Source organism: Pangasianodon hypophthalmus, chromosome 12, assembly GCF_027358585.1.
Source record: "Pangasianodon hypophthalmus isolate fPanHyp1 chromosome 12, fPanHyp1.pri, whole genome shotgun sequence".
Classification (NCBI taxonomy): Eukaryota; Metazoa; Chordata; class Actinopteri; order Siluriformes; family Pangasiidae; genus Pangasianodon; species Pangasianodon hypophthalmus.
In genome coordinates, this window is record NC_069721.1 from 12,365,042 (window position 1) to 12,382,800 (window position 17,759).

The following is a 17,759-nucleotide window of genomic DNA, read 5'->3' on the forward strand; positions in this document are numbered from 1 at the left end:
CTTATAATTTGTCGTTCGTGTGTGTGTAGTGACTTTTATTGTGAAGTGCTCAGAGATGACTCTTCCTTAGCGGTCTTCACATATCTGCTCACTTTTCCTGTCTTTGCGGCTAGCAAAGGTTTGTCGCTGATATAATACGTGGTTCATACAGTTTGACGTGCACTGTTGAGGAACGGTGTATTTGTTATTTAAAACATGAACACAGAGCTAACCTGAGTAGCTTCAGAGTGAGATAAGATGTTTATTTTTGTGAAATTGTCCGTGTATACAGACGGACTCCCTCGCTAGCTAGCTGGCTAACTCATCTAGCTAGCATACAGCCGCGATATTGTCATCATATTAGCTAGCTAACATCATATTAGCTGGCTAACAGCGCTCACAGTCGCCTGCTGACTAGCTAGCGGTAACAGTTTGCATTCATATTAATATCATTAATATCATGCATGTGTTACATGTGGTTATTATCTGGTTTGACGGAATTGTAGATATCCCTCTAGCTAGTAAACACAGCACTGTGTTAGTAAGTGGGGTCTTAGGAGAATGTTTTAATATTTATATAGTGATAGTTTTGGAGCTGCTGTTACATGACAGTCACTAGAGTTACAGTATTAACCAAGCAAAGCTTTAGTACCAGACATGTCTGTATAAAAATATCGTCAGAATGAGTTTCTTATCACTACACCCTTGATGTGGTATAACTCTGAATGTCTAAATGTGCTTTCATCTCTCCTTATCTCTGTTTTTGTTTCAGATCAGGGAACCATGTCTGGCACTGGAGGCAAGCGAGCCTCTGGAGGGGACAGTCCTCCAGGGCCACCTGAAAAGAAAATGAAGAAAGAAGAGAAAACCACGACCACTCTTATCGAACCTATTCGCATCGGAGGTGTTTCTTCTACGGTAAGTCATTGTAGAGATTCTCATCCAAGTTAAAACAGTAATCTTCATTTTCACAAGTGATGCAGATATAATGATGCTGTGTTTTGCAGGAGGAAATGGACATGAAGGTCATTCAGTTTAAGAACAAGAAGCTCTTTGAGCGTCTCGAGCAGAGGCAGGCTATCGAAGATGAACTGAGAGAGAAAATTGAGAAGCTGGAAAAAAGACAGGCAACTGATGATGCCACGCTTCTTATCGTCAACCGCTATTGGACTCAGGTACTAAACTAACTCTGTGTATACTGTGTGAACAGGGTTCAGTTGATCTGGTTCATGTCCTACAGTGTTCAGGTGTGTGTGACTCTGTGAGCTGCCACTTCAAGCTGTGTAAACTTGAAGGGATGGTTGTTTATATCTTTATGACTATATGTTATGTTTGTTTGGAGTGTAAAGATACACACATTTTTCAGGTTCTATACAAGTTTCAAATCTAAGGTTATGCTTCTTTTTTCAGCTTGATCATGGCCAATTTTCATCCTTTAGCTCTTGATGATCTTATTAAATTGAAATAAGCTTTATTTGCTGGTTGTTTGCTCTGGTTGTTTTTAGCCACCATTATCACAAGTGCGCCCAACTACTCATCATTGCATACGGTTGTGATCTGCCAGTTCAAAGTAGCAGAAATAATCCTTTATTATTATATATACACCGGTCAGCCATAATATCAAAACCACTGACAGCTGAAGTGAATAACATTGCTTATCTCATAACAATGGCACCTATCAAGGGGTGGTATATTAGGTGCCAAGTGAACAGTCAGTTCTCAAATTTGATGTGTTGGTAGCAGGAAAGGTGGGCAAGCGTAAGGATCTGAGTGACTTTAACAAAGGCCAAATTGTGATGGCTACACGACTGGGTTAGAGCATCTCCAAAACGGCAGGACTTGTGGGGTGTTCCTGGAATGCAGTGGTTAGTACCTATCAGAAGTGGTCCAACGAAGGACAACTAGTGAACCAGCAACAGCATCATGGGTGCCCAAGGCTCAGTGATGCGCATGGGGAGCGAAGGCTAGCTCGTCTGGTCTGATCACACAGAAGAGCTACTGTAGCACAAATTGCTGAAAAAGTTAAAGCTGGCTATGATAGAAAGGTGTCAGAACACACAGTGCATCGCAGCTCGCTGCATATGGGGCTGTGTAGCCGCAGATCGGTCAGAGTGCCCATGCTGACCCCGTCCACCGCTGAAAGCATCTACAATGGGCACCTGAGCATCAGAACTGGACCATGGAGCAATGTTATGGATGATCGATGTGGGGGAAAAAAAACTGATTAGCCGTGAAATGTCATATGATGAAAATAGATAGTTAAACTGATGCAGTGTACAAACACATGACAGTAAATCTTTTTGAGGTCAGTCTTAGACTTTATTTGTAGTTTATGAGTTCTGCAATATACTGTGCCAGTACTCTAGTAAAAGAATTTCCAAAAAACAGTAAGCTCTGGAATTTATATAGGATTTCAGAAAGTCTTTTGAACATGGGTGTGTTCGTAACATAATTCCTCTTATCTCCCACTCTGCTCTGATAGGATACACACAGCTGCCTAATTTCCTTAAAAGACCGAAAATGAGAGACCCTAGGAAGAGATATGTAGGAGTATGAGTGATACAAATTTCCACACGTTGCTGCAAATATTAAATGTATCTGGCTGTCTGTCTTCACTGTCTTCACCCATTCCAAATTTAGACATTTTTGCTATTATAATAAAATCCACTATTTTGGGAAAGCTTTACACTTGGAGCCTGGCTGTGGGCGTTTGTCCATTCAGCCACAAGAGCATTAGTGTGCTCAGGCGAGGAGGCCTGGGGCGCAGTCAGCGTTCCAATTCGTCCAAATTGTTATGCCTTTAATATGTGAGTGTTTTCATTCATCCATTAAAGACAGTAATGGTATCATTCAGTCAGATATTTTACTTAGTGGTTGTAAAATGAATTATGTATTCATAATAATGAATAATGTATAATGAATTTGAAGCATCTTCTCTGTTTACACAGCTGGAAGAAAATGTTCAAGAGTTACTGCAGCGAGTTGAACCTAAGGCTGGTCCAGTGCCTGCACAGGCCCCTGTTAGTCCTCCAGCATCTGCCTCTGCCCCTGATCCTGCAACTGCCCCCTTGCCTGCCCCTGATATTCCAGCTCCTCTGCCAACTCCACTGGAGGGAGAAGATGGCCTTCCACAGCCTCCACCTCCAGCAGATGAGGAGGAACAGCAGCAGCAGCAGTCTGAACAACTCCAGCTGCAGGAGCAGGATAAGGAGCAGCAGCAGGAGCAGTCTGATGCAGCGGAGAAGCCGCCTGAGGAGCCAGTAGTGGATGGAATTGCTGGTAAACACATGTTTTTCTATTTCTTTATTTTTAATAAGGTTTTCGCACAGTTTTTCTCAGTTTTTCTGTTTGCCATTAAATGTATCCCACTTTATTTATTTGCCATTTGTAGTCCCTCCTCCACCTCCCCCGTTGAGTGAAAGTGCAAAGGCTTTCCTCTCAACTCTGGATAACAGCAGTGAAGAGGAGCTCAGCTTGCAGCTACAGGACAGGATGCAGTTCAGCAAAGGTGCAGTGGCCTGCATAGTCTGCATCTTTGACCGCCTGCACAGCAGCATTGAAGATCTGTGTATCCGTACTCAGGCAGCAGGTAACGAGTTTTAATTCACTTATAACTTTTCCCCCCTCAGTCAGAAGCTAATGTTTTAGGAATAATTTGATATAACAATATGGGATTTAGTGGGAGTAAGTGACGAATTATGTTCTTAATTATCAGCATTGCATACAGAGAGTTCTAAATTGGTCTATTATATATGCAATTTTAAATTGTTGTACACACAATAAATTGAGCTTTATCAACTCCATAGGCAGTAAAGGCTTTTGTAGGTGATTCAGTTAATTAGCAGCAACAGACCTGCAATTGAACAAATTCCCATGTAAAAGCCCTCCAGGCATAATGCAGTTCACACGCATCTCTATTTTAGACCTAGCAGTGCTTTGTGTACACATGGTCAAAGCTGTGTGTAAATATCTGCACAGTTTTAAGCAAACTAATTTGTTTAATTTGTTTACATACTTTTTGTTTTACTTTGTCACAAAGTTCATACACACAATTATTTGTATTGTGATCTTATTGGTTACTGGAACCATAACTGGTTCATTTAGCAGTAGATCAATGAATACTTAACATTTGTATTATGTTTGTTTATTAGTATGTGAAAATGACAGTCAACGTGAGGTCCTTGCCACAAATCGCAGTCTACTAGAGGAGAATAATAAACTACAAGATCTTGCTTCCTCACTGCAAGGAAGACACCACAAAATGTCACTGGAGGTACTCATTAGACAGCCAAGTGGTGCTTTGTGTATTAGCTGTGTATTTGCTTTTGTTTCTAATTAAAAGAATATTGCCAGTGTGTGGTTAATTAAAACATTTACATGGGATTTGTAGTTTAATTGTACTCTAAAATGACAGTTGGAGAGTGCAACACTGATCTTGAAAAACTGTTATTGGTAAAATATATACAGATAATATGCATTAGCAACAATGAGTCTGTCTGGCAACATATTTACCCAGCAAGTGTAGGTGAGCACAGCTTGTCATTCAAATAATCTTGTGCACTTCATGGTGGTTTCACTGTACGTAGCTTAAATCTTGTGTTAACTTTTATTCTAGACTCAGACATGACCAAAATAAGAGATTATATTTCAGGTCATGTTTTTGTTTCAGCCGATGAGCAGAAATTTCATTGTTGTTGATCTCTAATGTCCAGTTCTTTAATTAATGTTTTTTAATAAAGACTCCGCATTCCATAACTGTACTAGATAAATGTGTTTCATATAATATCTCTTTTCTGTAAAAAACAAGCAGGCGTATTATTGCTTCCCAAGAATGCACCATTACAGATTGAGCCTTTATTTAAGAACATTCTCTTCTGTTCTTTTCCCTGCAGTATAATGAATTAGTTGATAAAGTGACCAGCTCTGAGACAAAAGTGTCTGAGATGGAGACAGCTGTTGAGGACCTGCAGTGGGACATTGAGAAACTTCGCAAGAGAGAGCAGAAGCTCAATAAGCACCTAGCAGAGGCCCTTGAACAGGTCAGTTAAGGAAAGACAATTGCAAATTCAAAATGTCAGGAGTCAAATTAAAGTTTTTATGAAGTTTACTTTAGTTGCTACATTCACTTCTTTTGTAGTCATTAGCTTTTTGTGGCACAAAGATATATAATGAAAAATGACTGTGTCTCTGCTTCTCAGCTGAATTCAGGCTATCATGCTTCTGGCAGGTCTGGTGGCCTACCTGGTGGGCAGATTACTCTGAACATACAGAAGGTAATGATTTGTAATACTTGAAATACATTGACCGAGCACTTTATTAGGAACACTATACTAATACTGGGTAGGGCCTCACTTTGCTCTCAAAACAGCCTCAGTTCTTCATGGATGGTTTCCACAAGATGTTGGAAAAATTCTGGTCCATGTTGACATGATTGCATCACGCAATTCCTGCAGATTTTACAGGTGCAACTTTAAGCTGGGAATCTCCCGTTCTACCACATCCCAAAGGTGTTCTGTTGGATTCAGATGAAGAGCACTGAACTCATTGTCATGTTCCTGAAGCCAGTTTGAGATGACTTTTGCTTTGTGACATGGTGCATTATCATGCTGGAAGTAGCCATTAGAAGATGGTAAATTGTAGCCATGAAGGGACGCACATGGTCAGCAACAATACTCACATAGGCTGTGGCATTCAAGCAATGATTGATTGGTATTAATGGGCCCAAAGTGTGCCATGAAAACGTTCCCCACACCATTACACCACCTCCACCAGCCTCGACTGTTGACACAAGGCAGATTGGGTCCATGGATTCATGCTGTTGGTGCCAAATTCTGACTCTACCATCTGTGTGCCTCAACAGAAATCGAGATTCATCAGACCAGGTTACGTTTTTCCAGTCTCAGCTGTCCAGTTTTGGTGAGCCTGTGTCCACTGCAGCTGCAGCTAACTGAGTGGTTATCTGAGTTACTGTCGCCTTTCTGTCAGCTCTAACCAGTCTGGGCATTCTCCATGGACCTCTCTCTTCAACAAGGTGTTTCTGTCTGCTGATCACTGGATGGTTTTTCTTTATTGCACCATTCTGAGTAAACTCTAGTGACTGTTGGGTGTGAAAATTCCAAGAGATCAGCAGTTATGGAAATACTCAAACCAGCCCGGCTGGCACCAACAATCATGTCACGGTCAAAATCACTGAGGTCACATTTGTTCCCTTTTCTGATGGTTGATGTGAACATTACTTGAAGCTGCTGATCAGTAACTGCAGGATTTTATGCATTGCACTGCTGATTAGATAATTGCAGGAATGAATAGGTGTACAGGTGTTCCTAATGAAGTGTTTGGTGAGTGTATGTCATTTAATTATTTAACATGTAGGAATATCTGGTTGTTATAGAAATATGTTTTAGGTTAATGAGTTTTAAAAATTATGTTTTCAGTTTGAGTCACTAAATGCAGAGCTGGAGCAGAACCAGGAGCTGGCCAATAGCCGCATGGCAGAGCTAGAGAAACTGCAGCAGGAGTTACAGGAGGCAGTGAGGGAAAGTGAGAAACTCAAGGTACTGGAGTCCAGTGAGTGACTAAGTTGTAAATGTAAACTAAGTTTGTATTCTGGAAATGATTATTCTTTTTTCATCTCATATTTTGCATAGGGATGCATGATATGTTAATATATAGGATTTTTCGGCTTGTAGTTCTACATATTACATATGCCTAATACACATCTAAAACACAACACTTGTGACATGGTTAAATATTGTCATACATTTTCACACAAATGCCTTGACTGACCCTTGTACAGTTAGTCTGATTTCCTATATGTGAGTTATTGGAAAGGTAATCCATGTTTTAGCCTACGGCAATGTATTCTAAACTCTGACTTGTGTTTGTCTTTCTGTAAGATGGACCTTCGGAACATTCCAGAGGAAGTGGTGAAGGAAACACCGGAGTACAAGTGCCTTCAGTCTCAGTTCTCTCTGTTGTATAATGAGTCTCTAGGAGTGAAGACGCAGCTGGACGAGGCCCGGGCTCTGCTGCTTACTGCCAAAAATGCTCACCTGCGCCAGATAGAGCACATGGAGGTGAGCATCGTGGATGCATGAAATTCCTGTATATTGTTCTCTTCAAAATGTAGGTGCAATACAATGTATGTGTACCAGAATATAAAGGAGAATGCCCAATTTAGCTTTTTTCCATTTTCAATACCATTTTTTTTGGAACTGAGCAAATTCTCTGCAAAATTTTGTTGAAAAGTTAAGTGAAACAACAGAAACATGATGGTGGTTTGCTTTAACTTAAATTGTGTTCTATGTTCACCACCTCTGTCGTGTCAGTCAACATAATGTGTGTACATGCACATGTGTGGACTACAAAATACAGTAAATCAGCCCCCATATCAATACTCAGTATCAAATCTATATATCTTTAATACTTTCATATGCTTTCGAAATAAACTTGATTTGTGACTGTTGGTTCTCGTTATCTTTCCTTTTACAGAGTGATGAGTTGTCTCTTCAGAAGAAGTTGCGAACTGAGGTCATCCAGTTAGAGGATACATTAGCTCAAGTGCGCAAGGAATATGAGATGCTACGGATTGAGTTTGAACAGAACCTTGCAGCCAATGAGCAAGCAGGTAGTGACATTTTTTTGTATATTTCTGTATTAAATCAAGTTTGAGTGAGTGGCAGATGGTGTGTTGGTTTCTGCAGCAGTGAATTTCCCAGGCACATTGCTTTACTGTAACTGTGGACGAAGAGGGGAAGTCTGTGGGAGGTGCTGTATCCTGTCATCAGTTCTCTGAGTGTACACTATTTTGGCAGTAGTTTCAGTACATCAGATACTGTAACCAGCATCTCGTTATCAGCGTCATTGTCTCTCATTCTTTACTGGCTGTCGCACTGTAGGCCCAATAAACAGAGAAATGAGACACCTAATCAGCAGCCTTCAGAACCACAACCACCAGCTCAAGGGGGATGTGCAGAGATACAAGAGGAAGTTACGTGAGACCCAGGCGGAGATCAACAAGGTTGGGTTCACACATCCTTTGTAACTTATGAATAAATTTTTGGCAGATATAATTAATTTTAATGCTAATGTCGTAAACTGTTAATAAAAAACAAAAAACTAAACTACAAATGCAAATCATCTACAACTGCACAAAGTCATCTATGATTGTACAAATAATCTACAACTGTGCAAAATCATCTACAACTGTACAGTCATCTATAATCATACAGATCATTTACAACTGTAAAAAGTCATCTGTGACTATACTCATAAGTTTGGCATAAAACTAGTTGACATCCAACGTTCACCTCAGTTTTTTTTTTTTTTAATTTTTAATTTTTTTTATTTTATTTTAACTTGTTTAAAAGAATGTAACAGCATATGTTGTTAGAATATTGTACACCTTGCAAATGAAGTACATTATATGGCCTACGCATGATTATTACACCCATATGTGGTTTGCACACAACAACAACCACAAGTTGGAAGCACACAATTGTCTAGAATGTCTTTCATTTCACTGGAACTAAGGGGCCCAAAGCTGTTCTAGCATGTCAGTGTCCCTGTGCACAAAGCGAGGTTCATGAAGTCAAGGTTTGCCAAGGTTGCAGTGGAAGAACTTGAGTGGCCTGCACAGAGTGCTGACCTCAACCCCACTGAACACCTTTGGGATAAATTGGAATGCTGACCGGGCACAAATCCCCAGGGCCATGTTCCAAAATCTAGTGGAAAGCATTCCTAAAAGAGTGGAAGGTGTTTTAGGGGATATGAATGCCTATGCTTTTGGAACCGAATGTTCATAAAGCACATATGGGTGTGATGGTCAGATGTCCACATACATTTGGCAGTATAGTCTATAATGGTAATTACCACACTTTTATTATTCAGATGAAGTGCCAGAGTGGAGACAATGGCAGTATGCTAACTTTGGAGGAGAGTGTGAATGACGGAGGACTGGATGTGAAAAAGGAGGAAGAAGATGACCAAGACGAGGAGGAGGAAAGGAGGAGAGAGCTGGAGAGGCAACGAGCCCGAGAACGTGAGAGAGAGGCAGAGAGGGAGAGAGAGAGAGAGCGAGAACGGGAAAGGCAGCGCAGTGAGGAGCTGAAGAGAAAAGACTCAGACACACTGAAGATGCTCCGAACAGAGCTCAAGTATGCCTCAGTTTTTACACCCTAGGACAGGTTCTAATAAATCTCCTTTCAGTTATGATATGTATGCAAACGTATATATGTATGTGTGTGTGTATATGTATATATGTATATTTGTAGGTACATTGGGCAATGTTCAAAATTCTTAAATTTCATAATGGAGTAGTTTGTGGTTGTTTGACTAGTCGATGGGTTGTTGACTTGTTGGTGTCAAGGAAACTGTCTAATTAAGCAGACTTAGGGCTATCACCCTCCAACACTGGTCTGATGCATTTTTAATGGATTATGTATAAAGCTTGTTTGCAGGAATTTCCTTGAAAAGTTGTTGCTACAAGGGCTGTGCTTTGGTGACAGTGCTCTAAAAATACTGTCTTTCTAGTGACAGTATTTTCGGTGTCATGTAGCCATGGCTGGTATTGGTTTATTCTCAGTTTTGGGCAAGAATGCTTTTTTTTTCCGCTAAAAAAAAAAAACAAAAAAAAAAAACAACAACTAATGTGCTTTGGCAGAATGCCTTGCATTTTTTTCTTGAATGAATTACCAGAGAAAACATCTCAAACATTTCTCAAATGGCTCAGTGTCATAGTTCTACGTTCTTTTGTGGTCATATTGCTATCAACACAAAAATCAATCCCCTGCTGGCGGCTAGTTTTATAGATATGGTGGTAAGAATTAAAAAAGTTTACCTTATTTGCTAGGTTACGCCTGGATTCATGTGTTTTTGTGTAATCAGAAGACTGTACTCACATGGGCTTGTGAAACACACAATGTAAATATCAATATGAGAATATAACAATATAATAATAATAATAATAATTATTATTATTATTATTATTATTATTATTATTATTAATAATAATAAGAGTGGTAGTAATAATTAGAATATTGTTAACTTTTTGACAGAAATAGTATCCCAGTTGACTGAAATGTTAGAAAATCCAGATTTTTCATTGTCCACTGGGCTGTTGAAAGACTGATTGATCAAAAATTATTCTAACCTACCTCAAATATGCATGGTGTCTTAAGAATGCTCTGTGGTATGTGTGCAAAATTCATCACATTGTGTGTTTGTGTGTCAGGAAAGCACAGGAGTCTCAGAAGGAGATGAAGCTGCTGCTAGATATGTATAAGTCTGCTCCAAAAGAGCAGAGAGACAAAGTGCAGCTCATGGCAGCTGAGCGGAAATCAAAAGCAGAGGTCTGTGTGGCCACCAAATTCCACTGTCCTCCTTTATCTATTCACATACTGCAAATCTTCATGCAGGCACAGCAGTTCAGTAAATGCTGTATTGCTCTTGCAGGTGGATGAGTTGAGGCAGCGGGTACGAGAGTTGGAGGAGAGAGAGAGGAAGGAGAGTAAAAAGCTGGCTGATGAAGATGCTCTGAGGAAGCTTCGGGTGGCAGAGGAGACCATTGAACATCTGCAAAAGAAGCTCACTGCCACTAAACAGGTATGTTTGGTTCTGCTATACTGTCTATCTGTATACTGTTTTCTATCAGAATTGGCCATTAAAGGTATTTGTGGTAATGTTAATATACAGTATAATTTACTCATGATTTTGGTTGTGTTGAAATCATATATTTCATGTTTCATGAATCACTATCATCATGTATTTATCATGTTGTTATGCTCAGGAAGAGGAAGCCTTGCTAAGTGAGATGGACGTGACGGGTCAAGCTTTTGAGGACATGCAGGAACAGAACAGTCGTTTAATGCAGCAGCTGCGTGAGAAAGATGATGCCAACTTCAAACTGATGAGTGAGAGGATCAAATCCAACCAGATCTACAAACTGCTGAGAGAGGAGAAAGAAGAACTGGCTGACCAGGTGCTCACCTTCAAAACCCAGGTATGAAGAAAACTAAGCACCGTATCTGTTTTGCAGATGCATAAAGCTGGTATTTCCATGTCAGCAGTGTGAAAGTAAGCAAGGTTCTGTCATGTTCCTCCAAGGTGGATGCTCAGTTGCTGGTTGTGCAAAAGCTGGAGGAAAAGGAGGGCATCCTGCAAAGCTCACTGGCTACTCTGGAGAAAGAATTAGCGCTACGCACACAAGCTCTAGAACTCAATAAGCGTAAAGTAAGAAATACATTACGGATATGCATCATATTCCTGATCTTTTTTTTTTCTTTCTTTCTTTCTTTTTCTCAAAACCATTGTTATTGGAATGTGCTGTAGAACTGTGCAAGCTACAGTGCAGCCTGCGTTCTAACTCTTTCTCTTGGGCTCAGGCAGTGGAAGCAGCTCAGCTGGCTGAGGACTTAAAGGTGCAGCTGGAGCACACTCAGGCCAAGCTGAGGGAGATCCAGGCCTCAGTGCTGGAAAACCGCAGTGCACGTGAAAGAGAGAGTGGCAACCTCAAACGGGCACAGGTACAAGTGAAACACATGCACACATGAAAACTGAAACATATGAGAATCCCTTTTATGCAACTGGCACTGCGTGTCTTTTAGGAGGACTTGTCAAGACTCCGCCGAAAGCTGGAGAAACAGAAGAAGGTGGAGATGTATACTGACGCAGATGAGATCCTGCAAGAAGAAATTAATCAGTATAAGGTAAAAGAAAGACAGGCTATACAGATATGATGCTCAGTAGTGTTTACCAAACAAAAAAAATTGGATTATTCTTATTTTTGATAATACGTACTTGTTTTGACACTGTTACTGACACTAAATTGTTTGTTTGTCCTTAGGCTAAGCTGCGTTGCCCCTGTTGTAATACCCGGGATAAGGAGACCGTGCTTACAAAGTGTTTCCATGTTTTCTGTTACGAGTGCTTGAAGACCCGCTATGATACTCGGCAGAGAAAATGTCCCAAGTGCAATGCTGCTTTTGGAGCCAATGACTTCCATCGCATTTACATCACTTAAGTCCAAGATGGGATAATTAACTCAATGAACAGTAAAGCGATGGGAAAGTGGATTTAAGAGCAAAGAGTACGGATGTGGCATAATATTCTGCTCAAAATGCTACTTCTATTAGATCTGTGAGTAGTCGAGGCTAGTGACCAAATAGACAGCAAGTCTGGACTTGAACGGGGTGATGCTGTGACTATTAAAGCCAGTAGCACACAACAAGTGCTTGTTTATAGCTACCGTACTTAAGCATATAGGTTGTATTTCCACTTGGTTAATAGTCCTTTAAGTGTTTTTTTTTTTTAAACATGGATTTGCTTTATGAATGTGTCTTGGAACACACAGTACATTTACATCATTACGGTCTCAATTACAATTTTAGTACAATTTTATTGTACCAGTTGTGTGTGTGATATTTTGCACAGTTGCAGATGTTGTAACAGACAGTTTTTCTTTTTTCCTCATTGTAGTCATGTGTTGAATCCAAATGCAGAGTACAGTAAATCCAAGATTCAGTTTTTTGATGTAATGTGCTACTCTGTGGTTTCTGACTGAGTGCTTTAAACATCTTAAACCAGTGCAGACTGGGTCAGCAGAACAGCTCAGATACCTCTAATCCAGTGACAGCAGCAAGTCTCCAGGTAAAAAAAAAAAAAAAAAAAAGGCAGGCGTTTACAGGCTCCTTCAGTGACAAGAGTTGTAGGCTTGTCTTATAGTGAAATTAGACGGGTGTTAAGTGGAATTTTTATTTGCTCTTTAGATCAACTTAGAAATAAAGCAGGGCATTGGTCAATCTCGGTGACGACAGCTATGTAGATAGCAATCTAAGAAAATCTGGGAAATAAGCATCATCACTCTCTATAGCTTGTCTTTAAAATTATACATGCTTGACCAAAGTGTCTTTAACATCACAGTCCCCAAGGAGCAAGCAACTGAGGTGGAGTTTCCTTCTGTCCTCATTTGGGTCTTAGAAGAATAAGATTTGTTTGCATGCAGGGGCTTAGAGAAATAACTCACTGAGAAGTTGTTAGATGACCTACAGAATATAATTATGAATGTCCATGCTGAGTTATTACAGACATCTAATGTGATTTTGTCATTTGGCTTGTACTTAATACTAAATCCATAAAACTGGGAAAGGTTATAGCCTAATAACTAATGTAAGATGATATTTTAGGGCACAAAGCAAGCTCAAGGCACAAATATGTATTCATCATTGTTCTGGTGTTTATTCTAGTGTTTATTAACCTGTTAGATACAAGAAATTAATAGTTAAGAAATATATCTTTAAGAAAATAATTTAGCAATAAGTTTGAGTTTTACAGCCTGACAGCTGTGTTTTTTTTTTGTTTGTTTTTTTTTTTTGGTGTGTTTTTAATTTCACATTGATTCAAATAAGCTGAATGCATGATGGCCTTTACACGGTCTAAATGCAAATAATAATGTCTTAAAATGGCTTTGATTTGAATGTTAAATTTGATACCAGCAGGCTATACAGTCTCAAGAAAACCTTTACACTGTAAATTTATAGTCATGGGCTTTATTAATAAGAATTGCAAATGACAACCTGAATAACAGGTACATTATTAATTCAACAGTAATAATTAATGTAAATAGCTGCTGTACATTTGTAGTTCAGTTTTGCTCATCTGTGTTTGGTGGAGAAACATTTTTTTCCCCCTTTCTTCAATTTGTTACGTCTGTGTTACTAAGTAACGTGTGTGTTGTTTCTTTTTTCTTTTTCTTTTTCCAAGTGAGGGTAATAATCCCACCCCAGGGCTGTGAGACAGAGCTGTGAGACCGGGCTGAGACACGGTGCTGAGAGACAGTGCAGTGAGACTGGGCCGTGAGACAGTGCTGAGAGACAGTGCAGTGAGACAGGGCCGTGAGACAGTGCTGAGAGACAGTGGAGTGAGACAGGGCCGTGAGACAGGGCTGTGAGACGGTGCTGTTTGTCAGACAGACTGTGTGCTTGGCCAGGCTACAGCGCGTGGCGTCACTGGGTGTGGTGACTTTAACGAGCCCGTCGGGCTTCACATCGTATTATTCCAGGCTGGGGTCTGTTCAGCCTGTTCTCTTAAAACTTCTTCATGCCTTTCACAATGGTGTAAAGTTTAGTTTCTTAACTATTTTTTTTTTTTTGGTCAAGATAAAAAAAATATGTACGCAAAACATGGTCAAAAAAAAAAAACAACCCCGGGTTATTCCCACTTATCACTAACTGGTAAGCTAAAGTTTGGCGTCAACTTGTGGAAAATTAGCCTAGCACTTTAGCAAAGCCAAACTCCGTACGGGATGTCCTACAGTGTCACTGAAAGCTGTTCTCCAGAAAAGCTGTTTCGCTGTATACAAAGCCAATCTCAGTGCAGTGAAGAGGAAATGAGTCATAGGAGCTGTAGCCAGAGCGTGGGTGTGGGCGCTCTTAAAACAAGGCCCACACTCGCCATGACTGATTCACATGCGCGCTGCACTCCGCTAACACTCCGCTAACACTCCACATCAGCCGCCGCTTCAGCGCTCTCTCCGCTGAAATTTCACTCACTCACCAAGCTCAATGGATATCGACACTGTTTTCCGTGCCGTCTGCTTGCTTCTCGTGGCTGGAACCCATTTAAGTGGAGCAAACGCGGAAAAAAGTAAGAATATCCCTTGGCTTAATGACTTTATTCACTTTTGAGTTTAGGATAGTGCATTGTAACATGGTGTGTGTTTGTCATAGTGTATGTTTGGTCTTTTTGAGCGAGCGGTGGTTAAAATACCAGGTATAAGCTAATGATTACTGAAAAACATTGTCCCGGTTCACATTCACGGTGGATGAACATGGCTCGTAAAGTTCCTCTTCGTATGGACTCGTTTCCTTTAGCAGCTGGAGTTCCCACCGGTTCCGCATTCCGATGGCCTTATTTCATTCCGTCACGCAGCATGAGCTGATGTCCCTGCGCGCTCAGCCCACATCCCAAAATGCCGTCGTATCCTACATGTAGCGCACTGCGCAGTGCTTAGGAGCCCTGACTTAGTGTTCGACGTAGCGCACTTGTGCAGGGAGTGTGGAGTGGTTTGGGATACAGTCTCAGCCCCTTCGCCATTAGAGTGGCTCTGTGTGTAGTTTGTGGAGTTTTGGAACAGTTTCTTGGGTGGAGCAGAGCAGCAAATGTAAGGAGAATGTCTTTAGACAATATGCTGCCTGGGAAGATGTTTATTCTCCAAATACACTTTGTGTGGTTTAGGCTGCACTTCATTAGCTGTCTCCTGTTTATTCATGAGTCTGTTGTGACAACGTAAGGGAATGCTTTAAACACTAAAGTAATTATAACTTCTGTCATGATTCTCTCATAAAAGCATGTTTACACATTTTAATACAGACAGTGAACCTTCTGACGTCACAGACATTACAGCTGAACAGGATAAATAGACTACAGATGAGAAGACAATTATCTTTTGTGAGGCATTTAATTTTATATATATATAGTATCATCTGCAACATATGCATAATACACAACATATTAATAAGACCACATAAGACCACTTGCAATACAATTGCATCAAATGCTGTACAAATCATTACAAATAAAAGCTGACCAAATATTAACCAGCGGAAATTGAAATAAATCTTCGCCTATAATTAAATCAGTGGAGTTGTGCAGGTGTAAATGCACCATCATAAGCCTAGTCAGAGGGTAGAAAGTCAATGTAGGTGTTTGTAAGTAGACTCACTCTCTATGTCATAATAACCTTGCTAACTGCTGACTTAAAACAAGCCAAGTTCACAGGAAGTCTCATTTTAACTCATCCTTTGCCCAGCTGATTTGACAAATCTTATTTTACAATGATGATAAATTAATATTTTAGGATGAGGTACAAGCAGTAAGCATATATATATATATATATATATATATATATATATATATATATATATATATATATATATATGAGTGTACTGCCAAATTCTACTGTAGAATTTTGTTTTACGTTTTACAGAATTGTTGGTGACAAAAGAACTTTCATTTCATTATGGTGAATTCTGTGGTACACATCTAACCACAGACTTTCAGATTAGTTGAAAGGTTGCGTCAGAACTGTGTGTAAGAGGTGAAATTCAGCTCTTTTGGTGATGGTGTTCAGATTCTCATGAAGTCACTTCTCCCAGTGCCTGTAATGTAATGTTCATGTGTAAGTGCTCAGGAGCTGTATCATAGTCTGCTCAAACATTCATGCAGACAAATCGCTGCTTGCGCACTCGAGGAGTGAGTAATAGCGTTTCCCCTCAAGTGCTCCACCACATCACTTGAACGGAATTTCCCAGCTCATTTCATATGAATTAGAAACAAAACACAGGTCTCTGGATTTCTTTGATTATAGTTTGACTCTTATGATACTCAATTTATTCACAGTTATTTACTGCACCTAAATATGTAAATCTGTTCTTAATATTGTGCTTTTTTCCTCATACAGGTTCCTCCTGTGCAAAATCAGAGTTCTTTAACAGTGATCTTGGTGCTTGTGTGCCTTGTGCTACATGCATAGAGTTCCCCAAAACCCCATCATGTAACACATGTGAGTTATAGAAATAGGTAATAATTAAACAAAATACATTCATGTATTGGTAAGAGCTGGATTCTTAAGCATGTACTAAACTGAGTTAAACATCAATCAATATGTATTTTCTTTTTAGTTTTCTGTCTTAATATCTACCAATGCAGACTCAGGGTACATTGATATTGTGCAGTAATAGAGTACTTTGAGCAGAACTGTTCATAGTATAATGAATATTATAAAGCATTTCACTGTATTTCAGATTAATGCATTAGGAGTGGATGGGGGTAGTGGTGGCTCAAAGCAACATAAGCATTACGCTAAAATCAGGAGTGCTTTGTCTCTTGCTGTAAGTTTCTGAGCAAAGAACCGAAACTTCTCCAATAATATTGTCCTATGGTTAACAGGCCCACCAGACGAGCCTCGTGATTCCTGGAGGGTAGCAGCCATTACCAGTTTCTCAGTGCTGGCAGCTGTGGTTGTTTTTGGAGCCTTGCTCATAGGAGTGCTAGTACATCAATGCAGGTCCAGAAGGACTTTAAGTGGTAAGAACCAAACAGATCAATACAACAAGAGATGTTCTGTTCTAATGAATTTCTGTTTCTGCTGAATGATTCCTGAATTTGACACAAACACCTTTTTATGGAAAGACTTTATAACTAACGAAAAACTTCGTGCCTATCATTTAGAGCCCATTGAGGAAACCACAGGTCCACTTTATCCAGTGTAGGCAGATCATTAAGTAGGTACTCATGTTTTTAATGATATGACATTTAAATTTCACTATACCCTACTTATGCTGACAGAATATTTGGAATGATGTGACCACACAAGCAGTTACCTGTGTATGTAATTGTTGGTATGCTCTAAAATATTGTTTGCCCTTTACTTTTTCCAGGAAAAGTGAATGGAAAAGAAGAATTCAAGGTATTAAGAAAGCTGTTGATTCAGTCGGTGATCTATTTGCTAATACGTTGACTACAGAGTGTACTACGAGTAGCATTTGACTCTTCTAATTTATTATATTGGTAGGTCAGACATAGAGGTGATTAACACACTCCAGAATATGCAGATGATGTAGAGTCACTGTGATCTCAAAAACCTCAGAGACTTTGTCCTTCACTGTGTGAGCAGGCTTAAGGTGCTTTTTGAGTAGACACCTGTACATCAGCAACAATCAGATGCCTTACAACAGAGAAACAGAGGAAATGTTTTTTTAAGCTCTATTTTTTGAAAGGCATTA

General features: G+C 39.8%; 1 protein-coding gene across 2 annotated transcripts; it reads left to right on the forward strand.

Moving 5' to 3' along the window:
- Window positions 1-28: 28 nt before the first annotated feature.
- rnf40 (ring finger protein 40) lies at window positions 29-12,512 on the forward strand. 2 transcript variants are annotated; one of them, XM_026915424.3, is made up of 20 exons: window positions 29-118; window positions 752-897; window positions 987-1,154; window positions 2,928-3,258; window positions 3,371-3,568; window positions 4,131-4,252; window positions 4,872-5,018; window positions 5,178-5,252; window positions 6,414-6,533; window positions 6,876-7,055; window positions 7,471-7,606; window positions 7,878-7,999; window positions 8,869-9,134; window positions 10,211-10,328; window positions 10,432-10,581; window positions 10,766-10,978; window positions 11,083-11,208; window positions 11,361-11,501; window positions 11,583-11,684; window positions 11,822-12,512. In XM_026915424.3, the coding sequence occupies exons 2-20, from the start codon at window positions 763-765 to the stop codon at window positions 11,996-11,998; spliced, it is 3,027 nt and encodes a 1,008-aa protein (XP_026771225.1). In that variant the 5' UTR covers window positions 29-118; window positions 752-762; the 3' UTR covers window positions 11,999-12,512. The 2 variants fall into 2 exon arrangements, with proteins under 2 accessions (XP_026771225.1, XP_026771226.1); XM_026915425.3 differs by lacking the exon at window positions 29-118 and adding an exon at window positions 125-403.
- Window positions 12,513-17,759: the final 5,247 nt, after the last annotated feature.

What these genes read in the sequence shown, in the direction of transcription:
- rnf40 (XM_026915424.3), top strand. Translation starts at nt 763, where the DNA reads ATGTCTGGCACTGGAGGCAAGCGAGCCTCTGGAGGGGACAGTCCTCCA. An exon ending in TATCCGTACTCAGGCAGCAG is followed by an intron (nt 3,569 to 4,130) that starts GTAACGAGTTTT and finishes TTTGTTTATTAG; the next exon opens with TATGTGAAAATGACAGTCAA. An exon ending in TAGCAGAGGCCCTTGAACAG is followed by an intron (nt 5,019 to 5,177) that starts GTCAGTTAAGGA and finishes TCTGCTTCTCAG; the next exon opens with CTGAATTCAGGCTATCATGC.